The sequence below is a fragment of the Ammodytes marinus genome (assembly GCF_949987685.1).
Source record: "Ammodytes marinus genome assembly, chromosome: 12".
Lineage (NCBI taxonomy): Eukaryota > Metazoa > Chordata > Actinopteri > Uranoscopiformes > Ammodytidae > Ammodytes > Ammodytes marinus.
The window spans coordinates 19,589,077-19,609,919 of NC_137216.1; the positions used below are offsets into that span (position 1 = coordinate 19,589,077).

A 20,843-nucleotide genomic window follows, 5' to 3' on the forward strand; every position below is an offset into this window, starting at 1 on the left:
GCTCTGGCTGATACAGCATGGCAGAGGCCTGGCAATCAACACATTCTTTGGGGACCAGCGCTCTGGTTGCTAGGAAATATATACATCCATTTTCTATAGATCACTGGCTTTTGATTCCAGGATTGTGCTTTTATGTGAGCACAGCGCCCTCATTCACTTTTAATCAAAGCTGTTTCATATCAGAGAGAATATACACACACACACACACACACACACACACACACACACACACACACACACCCTTTCTCGAGGGAGCACGCTGTTAATGTAGAATCTCTTTTTTTTGCTAATGCAAGATCTGAATCCACTAGTCAGCAAGATCTTTTGTGTTTCCTTGATAAAATTGTCGAGAAGGGTGTTTTTTTCTTTTCTTTTTTTAGATCAATAGAGGAAAAGAGCTCGATACGAGTGTAAGTCTGCTGCACATGATTCATTAACATAGATTTGCAGGCCACTCACTCTCCTTTTCAAATCACACGTTAATTCACTCTGGTAACTGCTCCTTGATTAAGACTCTTTTTGTGTTAACAGTATACCACATGGAAGCTGTAAAAAAAAGAAAGAATAATAATCATTTATATTGTAAATTCAATAGAAGGAATGTGGGCCTAACCTCTTCCATGTGAGTGTGTTTCAAAGTGGTCCCTGTAATGTGGGGCATGTTCTTGAGCCCGGGAGTGGGAATGTGATCCGCCCCGGCGCTGCTGTGTATTTAATTATCTCTGAAGCTCCATGGGACCTGACCCGGGTGACATGTCAAAGTCATCAGAAGGCTGAATAATGTGTTTCTTGGCTCAGGAGAACTACATCAACCTCCCGGGCCTGCTGTTCTCCTGCAAGTACAAAGTCACAGTTCACATGCTCAAGTCCAAGAGACGCTCCAAGGACGAGAGCACCACCTTCCTCACCCCGTCCTGCGCCACCATCCGCAGCAAGACCCACAAACACATCCCCTGTCCTGGGGAGGGAGGTGAGCATTGAGCCGCTTGGCACGTTAAAGGGCAATGCGGGGGAATCGATCTGTATTAGTGCGGACACAGTAATTAGACACTGTAGCTTATTACAATGGTGATCATGTAAGGAAATCTATACACTCTCAAGGGAATATAGTTTGACCTTTCAGGGAATGGACTTACTTGTATTTGCTTTCTTGCAAATTATGAGAGATTCCGCATTGCATGTCTATACAGTAAATATGGAGCCAGTTAGTCAGTCAGTCACTGCACCCAGCTTATAAATAGTCTATTTAAAAGGTGGAAAACGTTATTCTGGATAATTCTTGTTCCTTGCTACCTGTCCATGCTCTGAGTGCGCTGAAAACCATCCAGTGTTAATACAAAGCCTAGCCTCTGTAAATGGGCATGCTGCCAGCTACTGCGACCCCCCCCTTTTTTTTTACATACCCTTTGTTTACATCCCAGTTTACAGAGCCTACGCTGTGTATTTACACATTTTTTTTCAAAACACTTACAGTACGTGCAGGTAGCGGGTCTATGGAGGTATTCACTGATTTTGACAAAAAGTTATTTTGATAAACGACCGTTTTCCAGAATTGCTGACTCCACCTTTTTTATTTGCTTGTTGTAGCTGTATAGTAAGTGCACAGACACAAATAGGTGTTTTTCCCTTGACAAATATCAAACTGTTTCTTCAATATCGACCCCCCCCCCCCCCCCGACTGACATTACTGTCCTGTCAACAGCTCCAGGGCTTCCAAAGGTTTTGGCCAAGCCCGAGAACCTGACGGCCTCTTTCTCCATCAACGAGGGAAACATCACCGGCAACTTCCTGTGGCGTGTGTCCCGGGTGGCTGCCCATCAGCGAATCACAGGCTTCCAGGTCACATGGGCTGAGATCACCACCGAGAGCCGGCAAAACAGCCTGCCCAACAGCATCATATCCCAGTCCCAGATCCTGCCTCCGGTAAGTTTTCTGAGCAAATCTAAGGGCGTGTTCACACCAGCTTTGTTATGTGCGGTTGAAACGAACCTTGGAGCGTTTGAGCCCTTGGTGCGGTTCATTTGGGTTGCTTTGAATGCAGTCCGACACTCTGGTGTGCACTAAAAAAAACACCTGTCAGTGACGTTGTGTGATGTGCTGCACACATCAGCAGATTGTCCATGTGCGACATGTTCACATAATGTTCAGATATACTGTAGTCGGCATAGTTTGGGTGAGGGGCGACTGGGAGGCTGCAGGAGGCATGACATAAAGGTTCTGCTGGCTAAACCTCAGTGTTTACAGTAGGCTACATTAAAGATGGCAGATGAGGCAATCTATGGGCGTCTCTGTAATGATGACTGTTTTTCCGCTTTGTCCCAACGTTTCAACATTGGTCAGTTTTAGCACACCACTACTGCAGTTTTTTCCATATACCACGGGGACCATTCTCTTGTCATTATGTAAGTCAGTTAATCGTCCCTTGCAATGGGAATGTATGTTCCCTCCTCAGCATTTCATTTCACAGCATCTGTCAGAGGTGAGGGTGATTCCAGGATAAGACGGTTGTGGCCGCTTTGCATGCATCTTAACGATAAGCGCTGGCGTGTAGACAGACACAGGCATAGATCTGAGGAAGTGTTGTGTCCTGCTGGAAGTTTTCCTCCTCCTCTTTGCCTTTTCATCTGCCTTCACGTCTTCCCTCTTTCATCCTCCGTGAGAGGCTCTGAGAGAAAAGAAAAAAAACAGCCGCTCTTTTGACATAATCTGCTCCATCAACAACACGTTCCGCCTATCTGCACCTCCCAGCCTCTGGAGCTTGTCTATAAATAAAACCACCCACCGCACACTTTATCAAGCTGGCAGCAAAAAAAAAAAAGACAGAGAGAGAGAGAGAGAGAGAGAAAGAGAAAGAGACAGCAAGCCTTATGAAAACAAAGTCTTTGTTTTTGTCTGCGGCTTGGGCAAAGACAGCTACACAGCTGATATCTCCCCCCCCCCCCCCCCACTCTGGTTCACAGTCCCATTCAAGTCCTGTCAAATTCAAAGGCTCGTTCTGTTGTATTTCAACTGATTGCATGTGTTTCCTTCACTTGGCAGGATCATAACTTGCTTGTAGTGTCCAACCTGCGGCCGTCCACCTACTACAGACTGGAGGTGCAAGTCATAACAACCGGAGGAGAAGGTCCCGCCACAGTCAAGACCTTCCAGACCCCCAGCATATTACCAGTCATTCAACACAGTGAGTTCAAAGTCACTGTCGCTGCTATGTCCAAGAACTCTAGGAGTGTATGAGTTGTGCCTTGATTGTCTGGGTTTAAGTGATTCACTGCTGTAGGTTTTCACCACGTCCTCTAATGTTATTTTTTTTATTCAATTGGGTTAACAATGCTGCCTTACTTCAAAGGGGTCTACTCAAAGTGATGAATCCCCCAGAGTATAACAACAGTTCCTACAGAACATTTCGGCATCTTTCAGCACACTTATATTTCTTATTAGTTTGCTGTTTTGGTTCACTGGCTGCCAGTCATTAGCATAGTTTCAAGGTACAACAGACGTCTTTGCTTGATGTATTTAGGCAGCTGTTTGCTAACAAGTTTGCCACATCCACTCTATAAGGGGAGATACCATCTCAATGTTGTGTTTACAGTTTGCTGCTTCTGTCCACAAAATGAAAATCAGCATGAAAAGATGCTGTGCTTCCGCCAGACATTGTTTTAGGCAGCAATGTTTCATGGAAAAAAAACACCCTTAACACTTGGTGTTTGGCTCAGCAGAATGGGAGGATGTAAAAAGTATTTATGACCTACATTACAGGTTAAACACTACTATGTATCAGCAACAGCAAGTAGGAGGGGTGGGGGTGATAAAAAAAGCACATTTCTACCGTATGAAAAAAGAGTCAATTACTATTATCTGACAGATCTCTGATTATGTGTGTTTTTCTAGGACCCAGACTGCGGCAGCACCACTCCCACCACCAGAAGCCATCAGTAGAAAGGCACTGAGTTGTTTGCAAGTGGAAGGGAAAAAAAGCCCAACGGGGGGAAAAAGTACCAGTGGCTCTCTGCTCCTGTCTGTCAGGGAAGGAATGTGTGGAACCAAAACTGAAACGCAGCACACCAGACCATGAACTGTCCCCCCCCCCCAACCACCCACCCCATTCTCCCCCTGCTCTGAAACATGGGTCCATCTCCTCCAGGCTCCACCACACTATTAGCTATTCCTTCTCGAAATCTCTCTCTTGACTGACACATGTCACCTGACGGGATTCGTCTGTACAGTGAAAAAGATGTTCAACCTTCGAGGTCTCAATATTCTGTGTCGGTTAGAACACAGGGTCCGAGCCAGGATCCCCCAAAATCCCCCCCCCCCCCCTTCAAATTGTTGTGATCCAGCCGTGGTCAGCGTGCGGCAAGAATATATATTGGCAACATTTTCAATTGGATTTCAATTATGTTAATTCTGTCTATTAATGAAAAGCAATTAATTAATGCTTTAAAGAACAAAAATATTGCTTTGGCAACTGGATTTAAGATGGTTAAACAGATGGTAGGACAATTCCAGAACAGTAAAAACAATTGTTAATTCATGAAGAAAGAACGGTAGAATTTTCATTTATTTATTTTTTGTGTTACCCGTTACAGAGGCGCTTAGCCATACAGTCAGTACTGATGGATAATGTAACTAAAGTCATTGTTGTCTAACCCAGAATATTTCACATAGTATGCTGCATGTAGTACATTTGATCTTTTGAACTGTAAATTAATTACTTGCTTCAAATTGAAAGCTCGTAATGGTTTTGCATGACAACCATTAGCATTCTGTTGGCATGAGATAATGTCTGTGTTACCTCCTTTTCAGTATGTTAGCAATATTTCATTAACAGATTAACAAATAATTATATTGGGAGTAATATGTAATGTTTATTAATGAAATTATAACTTGCGTGGAAATGATGAATTGTACATGTTCTTGGCTGTAGAAATATTTGTCGTGGAACAGTCAGTGAATGTCTATATTTATTTATGTGTGTATTACAAAGTTTGGTTTGGATGTGCGTGAATGTGTATGTTTCGTGTGTTCTAGTCTCAAGTTTTTGAACCGGCAGAGAAAAATCTTGTAAAGACATTTTGTAAAAATGGAATTGTAAATACAGTCTTATGTTACATGTTATTTTTCCATGGTAGAAACTGTACAAAATGCTAAGTAATAAAATAATCCTTAACCAGTTCCCCTTTTATTTGCCGTGTGTTTAATTGAGACTGCTGTGAGCAGTAAATAGACATGCCTCTACTCCCAGTGCTCCTCGACTTGGCAGTTAGAGTTGCTTGTTTTGGCTGTAACAGCCATCATGGCAGACCGTCTACAGCTTATTCACTGATCGGTCCAGGAGCCTGAGACATGCGCTCTGCAAGTCCAAATAAACAGGTCATCTAGCTCAACAGCCCGAAGTGAATTTACCATCGCTGAGGTAGGGCACCCCTTAACACAACGCTCTGTTTCTCAGAGCACTTGTGTGTTTGAAAAGCATTAAATCCCTCCTCAGCTCAGCAGCCTTTCCCCCTCGTAAAAAAAAGGAAAAGTGGAAATGTTTGCAAGAAAAAGAAAGCTCAGAGTGACAAAGTGAGTTAAGCCTATGTATGTGCAGAGCGTGTGATTTTACTGTTTAAAACTCCGAGCTGAGTTATTTGTGCCTGCCGTCTAAAAACCTTTTTTTCAGGACACATGCATTAATCCTAAATCCATGCAGAAGTCTTTTTTTACACTCTCCAAAGAAGATATACCATGTTCATTTAAAGGCAGTAAGGTTCAACTCATTCAACAGAGCATTCAAACCACTGCATCTGTCTCGTCGTCGGTGCCTGGAAACGTTGGTACATCTGAAGACCCTTGACACAGATTGAAAAACAAAATAAAAGTATACATGAGGATATTTCCCACAAATCACCGGAATTGGCCTTTCCCAAATAGAGGTTTGTTCACCCTATAGACCAAATATTATCCAACTGTCAGTGTCCAATCATGCACTGTGTGTCTGTATGAAAATTGGGTTGTCGTGTGTATATTTTTGTGTGTGTGTGCTTGTTTTCATAAGTGTATGTTTGTGGGGATGTCGGGCTGTTTACATTTGTCTGTTCTCATCACCGCTTTTCCACTGCGAGCGAGCGCATAATTCATGCGCCCTTGTTTTCACACACTCAGCTCCTTCAGTCAGTCAATGCTTCGCCGCTCACTTCTCAGGGACGTTGTTTATGTACAGTTCTATTATGTCACAGGAGATTAGTTCCTCTTGGTCTGTGCACGCTAATCCCTCTCTCTCTCTCTCTCTTTTTCTAGGAGCCTTGGCAGAGTGTTTAGCCAAGGCTCCTTTTTCTGTCAGCCAGCCCAGCCCCTCTCCCTTTCAGACTGTCACAGCCCCTCTCTCTCTCTCTCTCTCTCGCTCGCTCTCTCTACACACACACACACACACACACACACACACACACACCGAATACCATGGCCCTCAAGTGTGAAAACCCCCAAACAAAAGGGCCTCTAGCCTCTTTTGAGGCATGTTGCAAGACGTCCAAGTCTCCGAGGACATAAAAGAACGGAGGGAAAAATGCAACAACTAAATAATAGGGCTGGTCGTCAGCACAAAAGCTCCGTCTCTGATGGTACAAGGCCAGCGAGGGCTTATTCCCATTGCATGACATTACCTCCCTATTGTGAAAGTCAGGCAGGGGGATATTGCTTTCAAATTTGAACACATATTTCAGAGAAACAGTATTATTCATTTGGGCCCTCTGGATAAGCCCGGTCAGTTCAATATTTACCCAGTCTTCTGGTTGACATTAGCCCTCATTTTATTATAATAGAGAATAACACAGTGAGTCCATTCAGAGGAGTGCAAACAAAGATAGGCTGTTTCTCCCACACATTTCCTCTGACCCCTTTGCACCCGTTCTGCAGATTAACATTGCACTGAGCCATGAATAACTATTTATCAAATCTAAGCCACTTTTCTGGGTCATTCTGCAATAGTTGACAGAGCAACTGTAACGTTAGTCCTTAGACGATGGGGGTGGGGGGAATGTAAGTTTTGATGATAGGTACTAGCATGACTTTGAAGTACTGGGCAAAAAAAATCAAATGAACAGACTCACTTTCACTTTTCTGATGACACCGATCGTAACCTGAACGATTTGAAAGCAAATTCTACCCTCATGTGAGTTACGGGTCAGTGAGATCATGGAGCAGAGCGGGGGCTCTTGCTGTAGATTACTAACACATGGACTACATCCATTTGCACTGGTACTCCTTCAATATGATGAGATGGAATATATTGTCTGTAAGATTGATGAAAAATAACCAGGCAAGGAAAGGCAATGTTGCTTTAATGCTGGTGAGAAATCTGACCTTGCCCAGGGCAGTGGGCATGTTTCTGCTTAGGCTCTGGCGAGTGGGACCAGGCAAGGGGACACATGAAAGGATCTTTCTGTCAGGCCGCAAAGATGTTCAGTCTAAGTCTAATGAAGACCAGAACACATGGACAGACCTGAGAACATGCATGCCACACATTATACAAGCGCCAGAGCCACCACACTGTTGACAGGCGTATAGTTTTCCCCTCCTGTTCCTTAAAGGCTGACTAAGTGAAAAGCTTGATAAGCACACGTGTCTGCTGCGATTAAAAAGCAGTGCCACCAAGACAATGAATTAAGAGCGTAGCAAAATCAAAAGACAGACGGATAACATGTTGTGTGTGTGTGTTTTTTCTGTGTTTTCTCTGTCTGTCATTTAAGCAACATTTTCCTTTGCCCGTGTGGCTCCACAGGGAACTTGGTTTCCTAGACTGTGTGCCTGGAAAAGCTTTCATTGGTATACTGTATATTTTGGATGAAATGGAAGACGTGCTATCTTGGGCTGTGAAAGTGAGCAGCTGAACTGCTACAATAATACCACAACAAAATTATTCCATACAAACACAATTGCCAGCCTTTAAGGCACCTGTACAATCAAATGCAGTCCAATACAATGGCCCTCCAATAACACCAGTCTCATGATTTTCATATTTATTGACACCGTGTTAGAAAGCTGTTCCACTCTGTCATAATAAATGGAGATCATAGATCAATACATAATCACCTCATATTATAATCAATGGTCGGATATGTATTGGGATTCTTTAATGTGAAATATAACCTTGTGGTAAGATTTATTGGAATTTTATTGGAACACATTTTAGTGCTAATACGTCTACGGCGTTTGCTCTATAAGACGTCCTCAAACATTTTGAGTCAAATGTTTTTCATGTAATATTTAAATCTGCAAAGTAACAACTCACCTTATGCAGATGAATGTAAAAATGACTGTTCTTTTTAAATTTGTCACTGAAATGTAGTGGTGTAAAAGTGCAATGTGGTGTGACCAGTAGCGGCCTTAGCTATGTTTCAACCCATTCAATTGAATGGGGCCCCGCCCTCTGGGGGGCCCCCAAGCCCCCCCTTTTGATAAATAATTCTTGAGCAGGCTACCGGGCCCTAGGCCTCATAGTAACTTTTCATGTTGCATTGTCAAAGAGCTCAGTCACTCAGGTCAATAACAAGGTCCAAAAAGGAATAAGCCTAAATATAAGGAAATAAATCATCATGGGCCCCTCAACTAGTAGGGGGAGAAATACAAAAGCATAAGAAAACAGCATTAGTAGCTCTGTCTAAGGGGCTTCATGATGAGCCTTCAGGGCCCCCACACACATACAGGAATACGATTTCTATGTGTAAATTATATGCTGTTCATAAAAAGTAGCTATCCACCCTGTATCTGTTGAAATGAGTCTCTCCATCATAGAACATGAGTCTGCAGACCAATCTACTGTACTGTTTTTACAGTAGCAGAGTAAAGAGTGCTGCCTGATCGAGGGCCCCCAGATCGTTAAGGCCGCCTCTGGGTGTGACATGTAAATATTCAGATGAGTACTGTCCTTACATGTACTTAACATAATTTTATTAAACCACTAAGTATAATGGAGTATGGTACAACAACACCTACGCTAACTACAGTTAAAAAAATGACCACATAGTTGAAACCACCACTCTCTGAAACAGTGTCGACGGATCTGAACATTATGAGATCTACCCAATTAACCAGAGGAAGCACGTTGAATGACTGCACACTAGACCATTCCAACAAGTCTTCACCCTACAGCATGCACCATTTCACAAGGTGCATTATCCTGGATTGCAACAACAGACTTTGTTCAAAGGATTCGCCCGTTCTTTGGAGTTCGGGTCAAAGGTAAGCGGGAGGTCCGGTGTGTTTGTGTTTACAAAGAAAACGTCACCAGAGGAGTCATTATCCAGATCCCTCTCTCCAAAACCAAACATCCTTCACCACAGGCGTGTACAAAGTGAAGAGATCAGGCATGGCAAGTACCATCCAGCTGGGTAATAGCTGCTCATAAGCCCCTCTGATTAGTGTTAATCCCCTTTAATGCTCCTTCCTGAGAATAAACACATGTTGACCCAAGTGACCCGCTCTTAAACTAATGAAGTTAGGAAGTTTGGTATGCTATATCATCTATATGGTCAATCCGGTGTCAACGCAAATCGTACTCTTAAAGGTGCACTATGTAACGTTGGGTGTGTCAGAGAAGTGAACATTTCCTAAGCTTTATTCTCATAACTGAATAAACAAACTTTCCTCACAGGAAAATGTGATTCCTGGAACACTCTTTGAAGTTATAAAGCTTCCTGAAAAGTTACTGTTTCACTGTTGTTGTTTACAGCAGCAGGGCCCACAGTTAGGTTTATAATCATATTCTAGTCTTAGGTTTGGTTTCAGGTTCCTCAAAATAATTGAATTTATATGATTTATTTTATTGATTTTGATGATATAATTATTCAATATTAAGAATCACATGTAGAGTAAATATGCTTAGTAAACTAACTGCAGGCTGTGTGAATGTAAACAAATCCCCCCCTCTTCTGAAACTGCATAAAGATACAACTTATAGGTCATTAATCAAAAATACACCAGCCCGACACTTGGGATCACACACACTGGCTGGTGGTGTCAGTCTTTCACAATACAACACACACCACCCCTGAGGCGTGACTAGTGATGAGGGGCAACTTTCTGTCTTGTGTTCGTTTTCTTCCTGTGAAGTCATGCTGGCGGGGGTCGGTAGCCCGGTGCCTCAAAGCAGCAAGGCAGAGTTCACAGGTCAGCGTGTGTACCCAGGAGGCTGTACGGCAGGACCCTCATGGCCCGGGGACAAGGAGAGGGGTCAGGGGTTGAGTTCAGACGGAATCCACACAGAGGATGTTGAAATAGATATTGTCAGGGGAGAAGAACAGAGCTTCCTCCAATGCGTTTTCCTGCCGGCCATGCCCAGCTAAAGAGACACCACACAAGGCGCAGAAAGGCACAGAATGCAGAATCTCCAGCTCTGAGCACTGTTCATTCATGGGTGATAATCATAGGAGGATGCCTCTGCCATCCAAAGTGGCTGTTACAGTTAAAAAGAGGGGAATTATGACATTATGGCATAATTTGAGGTGTAAACACGCCGTGCCTCAGTGCCTCTGCTTCCTTAGCAGTGTGTGTGTCAAAATAAATTTACGTAATCTGGAAAGAGAGCAGCGGGGAAATGGATTGAGAGGGGCTGCTTGCAGATTCAAATCGATTCATTTTTTTTTCCTTTTCATAACAAACCAAAAAAAAAAATCACTGCAGTTGAAACACAGGTGCACATTTTCATTTGATATACAGTGACTCCAACTCAAATCTCCTCTGTCTGTCTGTCTATCTTCTATCTTGATTGTCCCAGAATCAGTTTAATCAGCCAGCCTCTCTGCTGTGTTCTCTCTTCATATAGAAAAGCTGCTGCAGATGAACATCTGGTTCATTTGCTAAACAACAAATGTACCTGTTTGTTTACATATTGAAAGACGGCTCACTGTACAGGCACTGGGATATTTTCCAAAATTCCTGTTAAATCCATTTTTCCTTTTTTTAATCCCAAAACAAAGCGAGCACATGGCTCAGCAAACCGCAGTGTTTATATAATGAATATGCAGTATTTCATCCTGGCTCTCCCTCTCTCTATGTATGTATGTGTATGTGTGTGTGTGTGTGTGTGTGTGTGTGTGCGCGTGCGTGCGCATGCTCTCCAAGGCTAAGAGCTTATTTCCACCCTTGATGATCACAGGCACCATTGATTGTAATGCTGACGAGCAGGCGAGTTCTGCCCGTGGCGTACAAAAGGAGTCTGGACATGTTTAAAGCACTAACTTTCATGTCTTTTTATGCTGGTATGAGGTTGAATGCTGATGTTGCGAGCAGCTGGCTCTGATAAAAAAAAAGAGAAAAGCAAATGTCATACAGAGGGTCGGGCTGGTGGAAGTCAACTGCTCTCGCTCTGGTCGGCAGCGTCACACTGAGAGCTGCTTGACCAGGTGGACTTGGTTTTGGTAAGTACACAAAGAACAGTGGCAAAATGATGGCTGTAGATGTGAAAAAAACATCCATATTTTAACACATGTAGGTCTAAAGAAATGTAAATTCATACCATTCCCTGCACTAACTGATCACTTTCATACGTTTTAAACAATTGTCATTCCTGATTTCATATATTTGCATGTCAGGAAATATTTTTCCATTTTCGTAAAATGCATCCCTTTGCAAGTGGTTTATAAAATTGGCTAGGACTTAATTAATGGTTAATAAATCATTAAAATGTATAGATTAAGAGTAACCATTTGTAAGAACAAACTGGGAAAAAACCCATTGGCTGGTAAATGTATGGTTACGGCACACCTTTTTTAAAATCTTTTTATACTTCTTTAAAGGTGAAGTAAGTGATTTTTTTGCTGTTAATATACATTCTAAATTACTCTATATTCATACAGCAATAACTTAAACAGTATGTGCAGTTCATACCATAGGTCTCCCAGTCATTCAGCTTTGCAGTAATTGCCAGATAAAATTTTTAGAATCCTGCTCGTTTTATCCAATCAGGAGACAGAGCGCTATAAAGAGGCGGGTCTCTCTGCCAGTGAAAGATGACTCGCTGGCGCTGCTCTCCATCACGGCACTATCTGACGAAGATGGCTGCACGTTCATGTGGTGATGACGTAGGGACGAGGGAGGGGACTGCTAACTGAAGTCACCAACAGGAAGTTAGTTAATGGCGCTTTTCCACTGCGTGATATCAGCTCAACTCGACTCGACTCAACATTTTTGGCGTTTCCACCGCAAAAACATGGTAGGGGAGAACGGGGTAATTTGTCACACGGGTAGGTTGTCACAATCGTTATATCTCAGAACCAGAAGGCGCTGTCTGTGAAATTTTGGTATGTAAATATCCAGAATTGGGATCAGAGGTCACCTACATAGTCTTCCTTGGAGTTAGACTGCTGAATTTGAGGAGATACGACTGTTTGTGTTTTTCATGTAAAATTGAAAATATTTAGCTCCTCAGTATTTTTCTTCTAGACTTTTACACAATGGGTTTATAACAAAACACTTGTTACCCATACAAAGTGTGAAGGGTAAAGTATAGTTTAGATTGTGGTTAGCAAGTTAATTAGTTTTCAGATGGTTGTTGGCCTTGATGCTAGCAAGAAATTCAAGTTGGGGTAGGTCGTCACATTTTTTGGGGGGTTGGTTGTCACGTTATCCAAAGGCTGCAGCCAGAAAAGGAACCCAATAACGAAAGAAATTGTCAAGCTGTATCCTCACTGACACCCCAGAGAAGGAAAGAATAGAGCAGGAAAAGGCAGCTAGCATGCAAAAGAAAAAAGGAGAGGCACCTATTTGGAGACGCATGGGGAAAGTGGAGTTCCACCGGAAGTGGATTTCATTGGTCAGAATTGTAACCTATTTGTTTTCTTCTTTTTGTTTTACTGCCGGAGTTCACCTAGCGGTGAATAATAATACACGGTTTCCACCGGTTATGATGCTAGTACACAGTAAAATACGTCAGTTTGTTAAGGGTCCCAAGTGGCCAGGACGGTGGTAAAAAGTACATGTTGAGGTAGAAGATGAATGAAGCAACGAAGCTTTGTGTACATCTTCTGAAATCCGTCTGTTTAATTCACAATCATCACGAGTAGGTCAATCACATACAAATATCAACTCTTATAAATGAAACACAAAAAGTGCCACCACATTAAAATAAATAACTCATTTTAAAAAGTGCAAACACATCAAAACACACAACTCATTTTAAAAAGTGCAAACACATCAAAATACATTTTTTTATAAGAGTTTATATTTTTATGTGATGTGTGGGCATTTTTTGTGTCTTTCAGTGACCCCCACATTATTATTTAGTGTGTGTGTGTGTGTGTGTGTGTGTGTGTGTGTGTGTGTGTGTGTGTGTGTGTGTGTGTGTTGGAGAGGAAGGTGGGCCGTGAGCATGTGCCTTTTGGAGTCGTCCTCTAGCAGAGTCCAATGGCATCTGTAGACCAAACATGCAACATGTTATTGCGTCATCATGTTTAATATAGGCTACAAAGGTTTACCACTTGAAGAAATGATCCAGGTTGGATTCAGAATGACACAGTACCAAACTAAACATACTGCATGAGCAATAAAGATACATGATGTACCTAGCACTGACCACTTAGCTGCTTGAAAGCCTCCTTTTTCGTTTGGTCCTGAAGACAGGTGGTGTGTTGCCTCTGAGGGTTGCTTTTCCCTCCTCAGTAAAATGGGCAAACTTCCTCCCATACCTGCATTTAAAACACCAGAACATTACATTTATTACCAAGCCCTTCCCCAAATTCCTCTTGGTAATACATAAATAAATACATACATATTATGTTTTTAGAACAGCAGCATACCCTTCCAGCTCAAGGTTTTCAACCAGGACAACACACCACCACCGTCTCAGCAAAGACATGTCATGCTAAAGTAAGATTGCAGTTACTCAAAATGCAATAATTTCCTTATAATATATTATTTGATTTTATATTCATTAAAAATGACATGAGTTAATACTTACGATGCTGAAGTCAAAAGTAGCCTCTGTGGCAAAATACCAGGCATACTGTAATAAGAGACACATGTAAGACATATAACATGAGAGCTTTCTCATTACAGAGAAAGTTGTCACACAATGAATGTGAAATGGTGATGCCAAAAGAAAGTTATATGACACTTCCTATGCACACTTGAATTTCAGTAACTTTTAATGTGCGAACTCTTAGACAGACATGAAAACGGTGAGGGTTCAACACCCATTTTATGATATACCTTAAAATCAGTTTTAATAGGAGAAATTATAGAATTTTCTTCATATGAGAAGAAAATAAGTAACAAAAGCAATGTGCAAAGCATACTGTCAATACAGAAAAGTAATACAATAATCCATGTTCTCTTTTACAGTGCTAGTGTGCCTTATGGCATAGTGTTGTTGAGAATGTAGGTTTAGCAACTCACCATGACCATGAAAACCCCACAGTCAACACCAAAATGTTGTTGAGGTAGGTCCTGTTACAAGGAAAGACATGCATATGGATAATTTTAGTCAATATGTTGTTCCTATATGCTCTTATTCTTAACTATGATTACCTCAATGTCGAACAAAAAAAGATTGCTCATGTTAAAAAAATAAATACAACAACATCAAGTCAGAGTTCATTTCAGGGAAAAACTTTAGGCTGCAAACATACCTTTGAAGCGTGGAAGAAATAGTTTCTGAAAAAGAAAGTAGCATTTTCGTGAATGCTGCATTAATGCTATACATAGTTATTTTATCTGAAACAATAGCTCAAACATTAGGCTAACGTTTGTGTAACTAATGTTAAGGTTGCTTGTGACCATAGTACTGCCTATCTGTCTAACAAACAATTAGGCCTATTTCTATTACAGTCCTATCTGTCTAACAAACAATTAGGCCTATTTCTATTACAGTCCTATCTGTCTAACAAACAATTAGGCCTATTTCTATTACAGTCCTATCAGTCTAACAAACAATTAGGCCTATTTCTAGTATAGTCCTATCTGTCTAACAAACAATTAGGCCTATTTCTAGTATTTCTAGCCATTCTCAATACTTTTATTTTAACAGTTGACAATTAGGCATATCTGTGTAACAAATATATAATTATCCTGACTTCCAAAAGCTGCTTGTCTTTTCCAGCCATTCTGATATGTCATTTATAGCTGTCAATCATTGAATGAAGCTGTTAAACGTACCTGCACTTACAGCTGTCAAATTTTGAAATCGTCTTCTAAACCAATGAAATCGAGAGTTCATGGTTTTCGACCAATGAAATGACGTTCGGGGAGGGACAACGCTTTTGACCAATGAACGAATGAACTGAGTTTGGGGCGTACAATTCTGACCAATGGAATTAGTTTGGGGCGTGGCCCCATCTTGCTTCCGGTGTAGTGGAGGTCCGTTTTCTCCATGCGTCTCCAAATAGGTACTCTTGGAAAAAAGGGCAACAAAATCAAAACAAACCCAGTGCATCCCAAACTAGACCAGCTGCCAAGGCTACATTAAGTTATGTAGGCCTATTTGTCAACTTGACAATGCAATTAAACTTTCAAATTTTGTTTTACTTTCTTGCCTTCTTTTTAACATTATTCCCATTATGATAACATTGTGACAAACAACCCCATAGTGTTTGACAACCGACCCCTTGATGGGGTTGGTTGTCACAATGTGTAAGGGTGTCTTTGATGATTCATTTCTTCTTTATTACAATAAGATAGAAAAAGTTAGGGGTACACATTTCAAGCCAACACCTTAAGCTTCAATTTAATGTAGGAATGATTATTGAAAGATGTTTAGGCGATGAGCAATTCTCACTGGAGTAAAAAGTGTGCCTACTTACCCCGTTCTCCCCTACCTGGTACCTAGTAGCGGCTGCTTTTTTAGTATCGCCTCGCTCTAGGTTAGAAGCGAGCTGAGCCGATGCTAAGAGGTGACGTCGGCAGACTGCTGGCCACTGATTGGCTAGAGACTACCGGCTTCATTCTGTTATAGGTCCATGTATATAGGCCTAAGTAATCCAAAACACTTTTTCTCAAAATCGGCAAGTATCTACTCACCATCCGCTACCTGTCCGTAATGTGTGTGTGTGTGTTCGCTGAAAAGAATTCCGGTGTTTATTCATAGTCGAAGCTCCAAAAATCTAAATACAGTGGCTCGGTGGGTGTTGTCCAAAACCATACAATGATATTACCAAAACTTTCATACTGCAAAGGCCCAAAATACCTTTGTTATGAGCAATGCTCTCTGGCCAAATGTTGTTCTTGATACTGTGTTATTACTCATCTATAAACCAGAAATGATTCAACCAAACACCAACCATGAACAAAGCCTTTACAAAAAAATCATAATTTTAATGCTTTCATGACTTTTTTAAATTTATGACCTCAGTGACGGCTGACCATTTCCTGAGTCTTTCCGCGCGCTTGGAGGCACAGCCTGTTCTTGTTTGTGTCAGAGGGTGAGGACGATGGTAAGCAGAGCATGACGGTTATACATCTCTGTCAGACCACTGACTCATTCGACCAGTCTACCCTTTTCAGCCAAAATACAGATTATTTTAGGGATAATAGATGGCATTGATAGATACGAGGCGTCGATATAGTGAGACAGCGTTACACCCACACAACAACCAAACCCACAGCAACAACATAAACCCAAACAGAGACATCCTGATCATAAATCCCTTGTCTAAATGCACCGTTGCGAGTGTGTGTCTCTTTTTTTCCTAGGCCCATGCTTGCAACATAAACGGTTCCGTTTCTGTGGAGGTGTTGAGTGGACCATAGATTTAGGCGAGCGGAGGGGCGGCTGTGATTCAGTGTCAGGACAGGCCACTGTGCCGGTGCAGCCTGTAACACGTTTATGACACTCAAGAGGAGGAGAAAAAAAACATATGGTACACATGTTAGGTAGGTTTTTCAGAGCACGGCTAAACCAGCGGTGATCTGTCTTTTTCCACGCTTTGATGGTTGAGTGGCTGTTAACCACGTCCCACCTTTGGGATAAATGACATTATCAGCTACTTATCTGATACTTTTTTGGGGTACAATCTGCTTTCCATCACTTTATGACAGGAACGCAGAGTTTATGTTTCCAGGCTCGGTTCACTCCCCAATCTTTTTCTACTGACATCTGATGACGGCAGCAACATAGTTTGGGCTTTTTTTAATTGCTCGATGTTTAATTACTGCGCACAAGAGACGGTCATGAAACATCAGCTGTCACTAGTCATTTTGCTGGAAGCGGAGCACCTCGTGAATTCCTGAAAAATCACGTCGTTGGCCTAAGCATCATGTGCGCTAAACAAACAAACATTGTCCTCCTTTCATTTCACAAACAATTAACTGCTTCTTATGATTCGTCCCTCTCTCACGTCTGTGACAACACCACGTTGCCAAATATCCTCCTCGACTCTTGCTCATCTTTGTGCCCATCTCTTCTCCAATTTAAAGTCCCCTCGAAGCGAAAGCTCCAAAGACAATGAAATACTGTGCAGATCTGATTGGAAACAGCTTTCATAATGGGAAACCAGCAGTCTCTCTCTTCGAATTATGTCATATCAGCGTCAAAATAGACTGTTAGAAAGATCACAGTAATTTGATTATAATGGATCGACAGCCCGGTGAGTTACTGTCAGTGCACCAGTGGGAAAAGAGTGTTTTTGATTTCTCCTGAGGAGGATCCTTCACCTCCCCGTCAGTCCTTTTAGTACAAGGGCAGCTCCTTTCATCTGCTCCTCCAAGCAAAGGCTCCTAATGCGTTGCAGATTCTTTCTCCTCTCTGACAATATTTTACCATCATCTTTTTTAGTGGCTCTCTGGATTGTGTTTCAATTAATCTAGCGTACTAGCAAACTCGCTTCGCTTTAGTTTTTGAGGGAGAGTCAGCCTCACGTTTGATCATTGATGACTCATACCCATGCATGTTTGAAACTTGTTGTCGTTAATTGATAAAGAAACTGCAGAATTTCAGATGTCTATAGGTTAAGGACTGATCCCACACACAAACAGACCCACACACACACACACACACACACACGCAGTCACACACACACACACACACACAATTTGAATCCCCCAAAATTGCATTTTACCACCCCAAAAGTGTATTTTTCAGTAATCATGGAGACACAACATTCACCAGTGAACCGTGTTTTTTTTGCTCTTTGGTTATTTGTAGGGATTATTAAAGTGCTGGAAGGAACCAGGTTTGCTGTTTGTCTCTTTTCTCAGTATATGTCTTTATTTAGCTGTACAGAGCGGTGGTGATCCTGTCAGCTAATTCTGCATCAAAGCAAATAGTTGCATTTTCCCAAATGGTAAAACTGTACCTTTAATCAAAGGACAGTGTTTTTTTTCTTTTCCGCAATGTTTCAGTGCTCACACTCTTCATTCATCTCCTTGCTGTGTTTCTATAAAGTCCTCAATGGTTTTCTTATGTTCAAACTCAAACAAGCATCTTGCTGCAGGGCACGGCACTCTGATCCTTGATTAACTCCACCGGTAGGACCAAATCAAGAACAGGAAGCCCCAATATGTAAAGATAACACAAAAAGCAAACATTATATTAACTAACCACTGTAGTGGTTGTTGCAAAATCCCTCTAGTAGATCCTCTGGCCCTCACTGCTCGATCTGTCTTTCATAGAAGACCAGTGCCGGCTGCCAAGAATAGCACTCGGGCTGATGTGTCTGGCTCTAGTTAGTGGAGGATAGGTTTGTGTCAAAGCACAGCTTCTCTGCAGGCAGAGCCATGTCGTTGTTGTGGTTAACAAAGATCACTGGACTGTTGTACGGTTCACAATCGCTCGCTGACAGAGACGTCTACGCTGCAAAATGACACACCTCTGATCCACTGATCCTCTGCCAGCGTGAGTCATGCTCCTCTCATGGCACAGGCCTGAGAGATTTGTCCTTGAGCAGGTGTCCAAAGCCGTTGTTTTTCTTTCTCATCATTCTTCTTTACCCGGTATTCTTTTTACATTAGTGTTTGTTTATCCGATCTTGTTCCACCCCGGCCCACTCACTCACTCACTCTCTCTCACACACACACACCCACACACAGCCGCTCTCTGCTGCTGCTGCTTTCTCTCGCTCGTTTCATACAAAAGACATAGTGTTAGCCTCTGGCATTTATCAAGGATGAAATGTGTTCAGAAGACAGAAAGTGCCTTTGAATTTGAGCCTTTTCAACATGCTTTATGAGAAAATATTGAATTAAGTTTAAACTCTCATTCGTGGTACATATATTCTTAAGAAAAGAGGATTATATTTCTTTGCTGCCACTTTTTTTTCTTCTGCTGTATTCTGATCCTCTTTCAATTGAGTAAAAACTTCTTATGAATTTCATCCAAGGGCAGTGTCCCTGAATAAATATCCAGTGACTTTCCTCTCTTGAAGGTCTGCCAGCTTTTGAATGGCTGCTTTTAATTGACTCATTGCCCACATGGTTGGTGTATTCAACGGGCATTGCCACGGGCAGACTTTCGTCCCATCAAAAGCTGCTGTTGGTCGAGCATCTCAGATCTGAGGGCCACTAATTGAATAGATAGGGTTTTGATTGATGTTTAGAGGAAGTCCCTTTCCGATTTAAATATTCATGGGTCTGTAGCCTGCAGGGGTGAGACAGGAATCCAGAGCAAACCTGTGCACAACAATAGCAGCTCAGAGTTCCTCCTGTCTGCTTCTCATTACAGTAAATACACACTCTCTCCGAGCTACCATCCCTCCTGCATTCCTGCTATCTGCGCTCCACTGGGCTCCACCTAACAGAGGGGATTTTGGCCTCTAAAAGAAAAGCTTGAATGCATGGAATGAAAAGACAATTTTCCTTTCTGTTTTAGTAAATACACATTAGCAGAAAACTTGAGTGACATAGTGGCAAGGCATGGAAAAGCCTAACTGGATTTACATTTCTCTGCATTTAAATGGCTGGCCCCTATGCTTTCAACTGTCTTGCAGATCTAAAGTGACTGTAATGCTACTTTGTTTGAAACACCCAACTCATATTACAGGTGTTGCCTTTGGCGCCGTGTATCCACTCCTAATGCACTCATGGTCTTTCAATCCCACCAAATCCCACTCGAAAGGTGTCAATCACGAAAGGCCTGTCGCTGCTACATCGCAGGACTGTCGTGGGCTCCCTAGTCTGCCTTGCCAAAAAAATAAAAATCCGAACCGTGAAACGTGTGCAATAAAGCAGCATTATACGTGATTTAGTCTGTGGCTTTTTTCCCCGTTCTTGGGCAAGTGCTCAGTATGATAATACAGAAGGGAGTGTCTTTTTACATCAAGTGGCTTCATGCAATAATTTTACCAAGCATTTGCATGTGCTGACATCCAAAACATTAGCAGCCGCTTGAAAGCTAAATGTGAAGCGAGACTGATAAAGTGGCCTCCTAGTGAGAAGAGATGGGTCATTATGATAAAGATCAGACAGTAATGTGCAGCAGGTGTGCTAGAAAATGAAGCGTTGGTTCATTAGCGAACTCCGTATCTTTACAATTACAAACGTAAATGTAGCTCTCAAAAGCAGATGTTGAGGACATGAATCCTTCAGGGCGAGGGCTGCTAGCAAGCCAGGAGTGCTAACTTGTTCATCGAATCACCCCTAGATCGGAATTTAGTAGGATACCTCATTAGTGTCATAATATAACACAACAATGTCAGGTAAAGAATCCTGGATGCCTTGAGTAATTGCTCATGTGACCCGTATCCCTGTTTGCCTGTCAGCTTACAGCAGTGTTAAATCCACCGCAGCCTCACAAGAGACTGAAGAGAAGAAAGAAAAAAAGAAGCCTGTTCGAAATAAATTCACCCACTTATAAGCCAACAAACACAGACACAATCTGGGTTGGAGTGAGTGCAGCCCTCCTTGGGAAAACAAAGGGCCATGTTTTTTTTTTGTTTTGT

General features: G+C 42.0%; 1 protein-coding gene across 1 annotated transcript in view; it reads left to right on the plus strand.

The window, feature by feature from the left end:
- The window catches only part of anos1 (anosmin 1), a 40,879-nt gene extending 35,706 nt beyond the window's left edge, over positions 1 to 5,173 (plus strand). The window contains exons 11-14 of the mRNA XM_080037727.1: positions 799 to 970; positions 1,703 to 1,923; positions 3,040 to 3,181; positions 3,889 to 5,173. Of these exons, the coding sequence (XP_079893853.1) occupies positions 799 to 970; positions 1,703 to 1,923; positions 3,040 to 3,181; positions 3,889 to 3,947 (594 nt within the window). The 3' untranslated portion in view covers positions 3,948 to 5,173. The remainder of the gene's footprint in view (positions 1 to 798; positions 971 to 1,702; positions 1,924 to 3,039; positions 3,182 to 3,888) is intronic.
- The last annotated feature ends 15,670 nt before the right edge of the window (positions 5,174 to 20,843 follow it).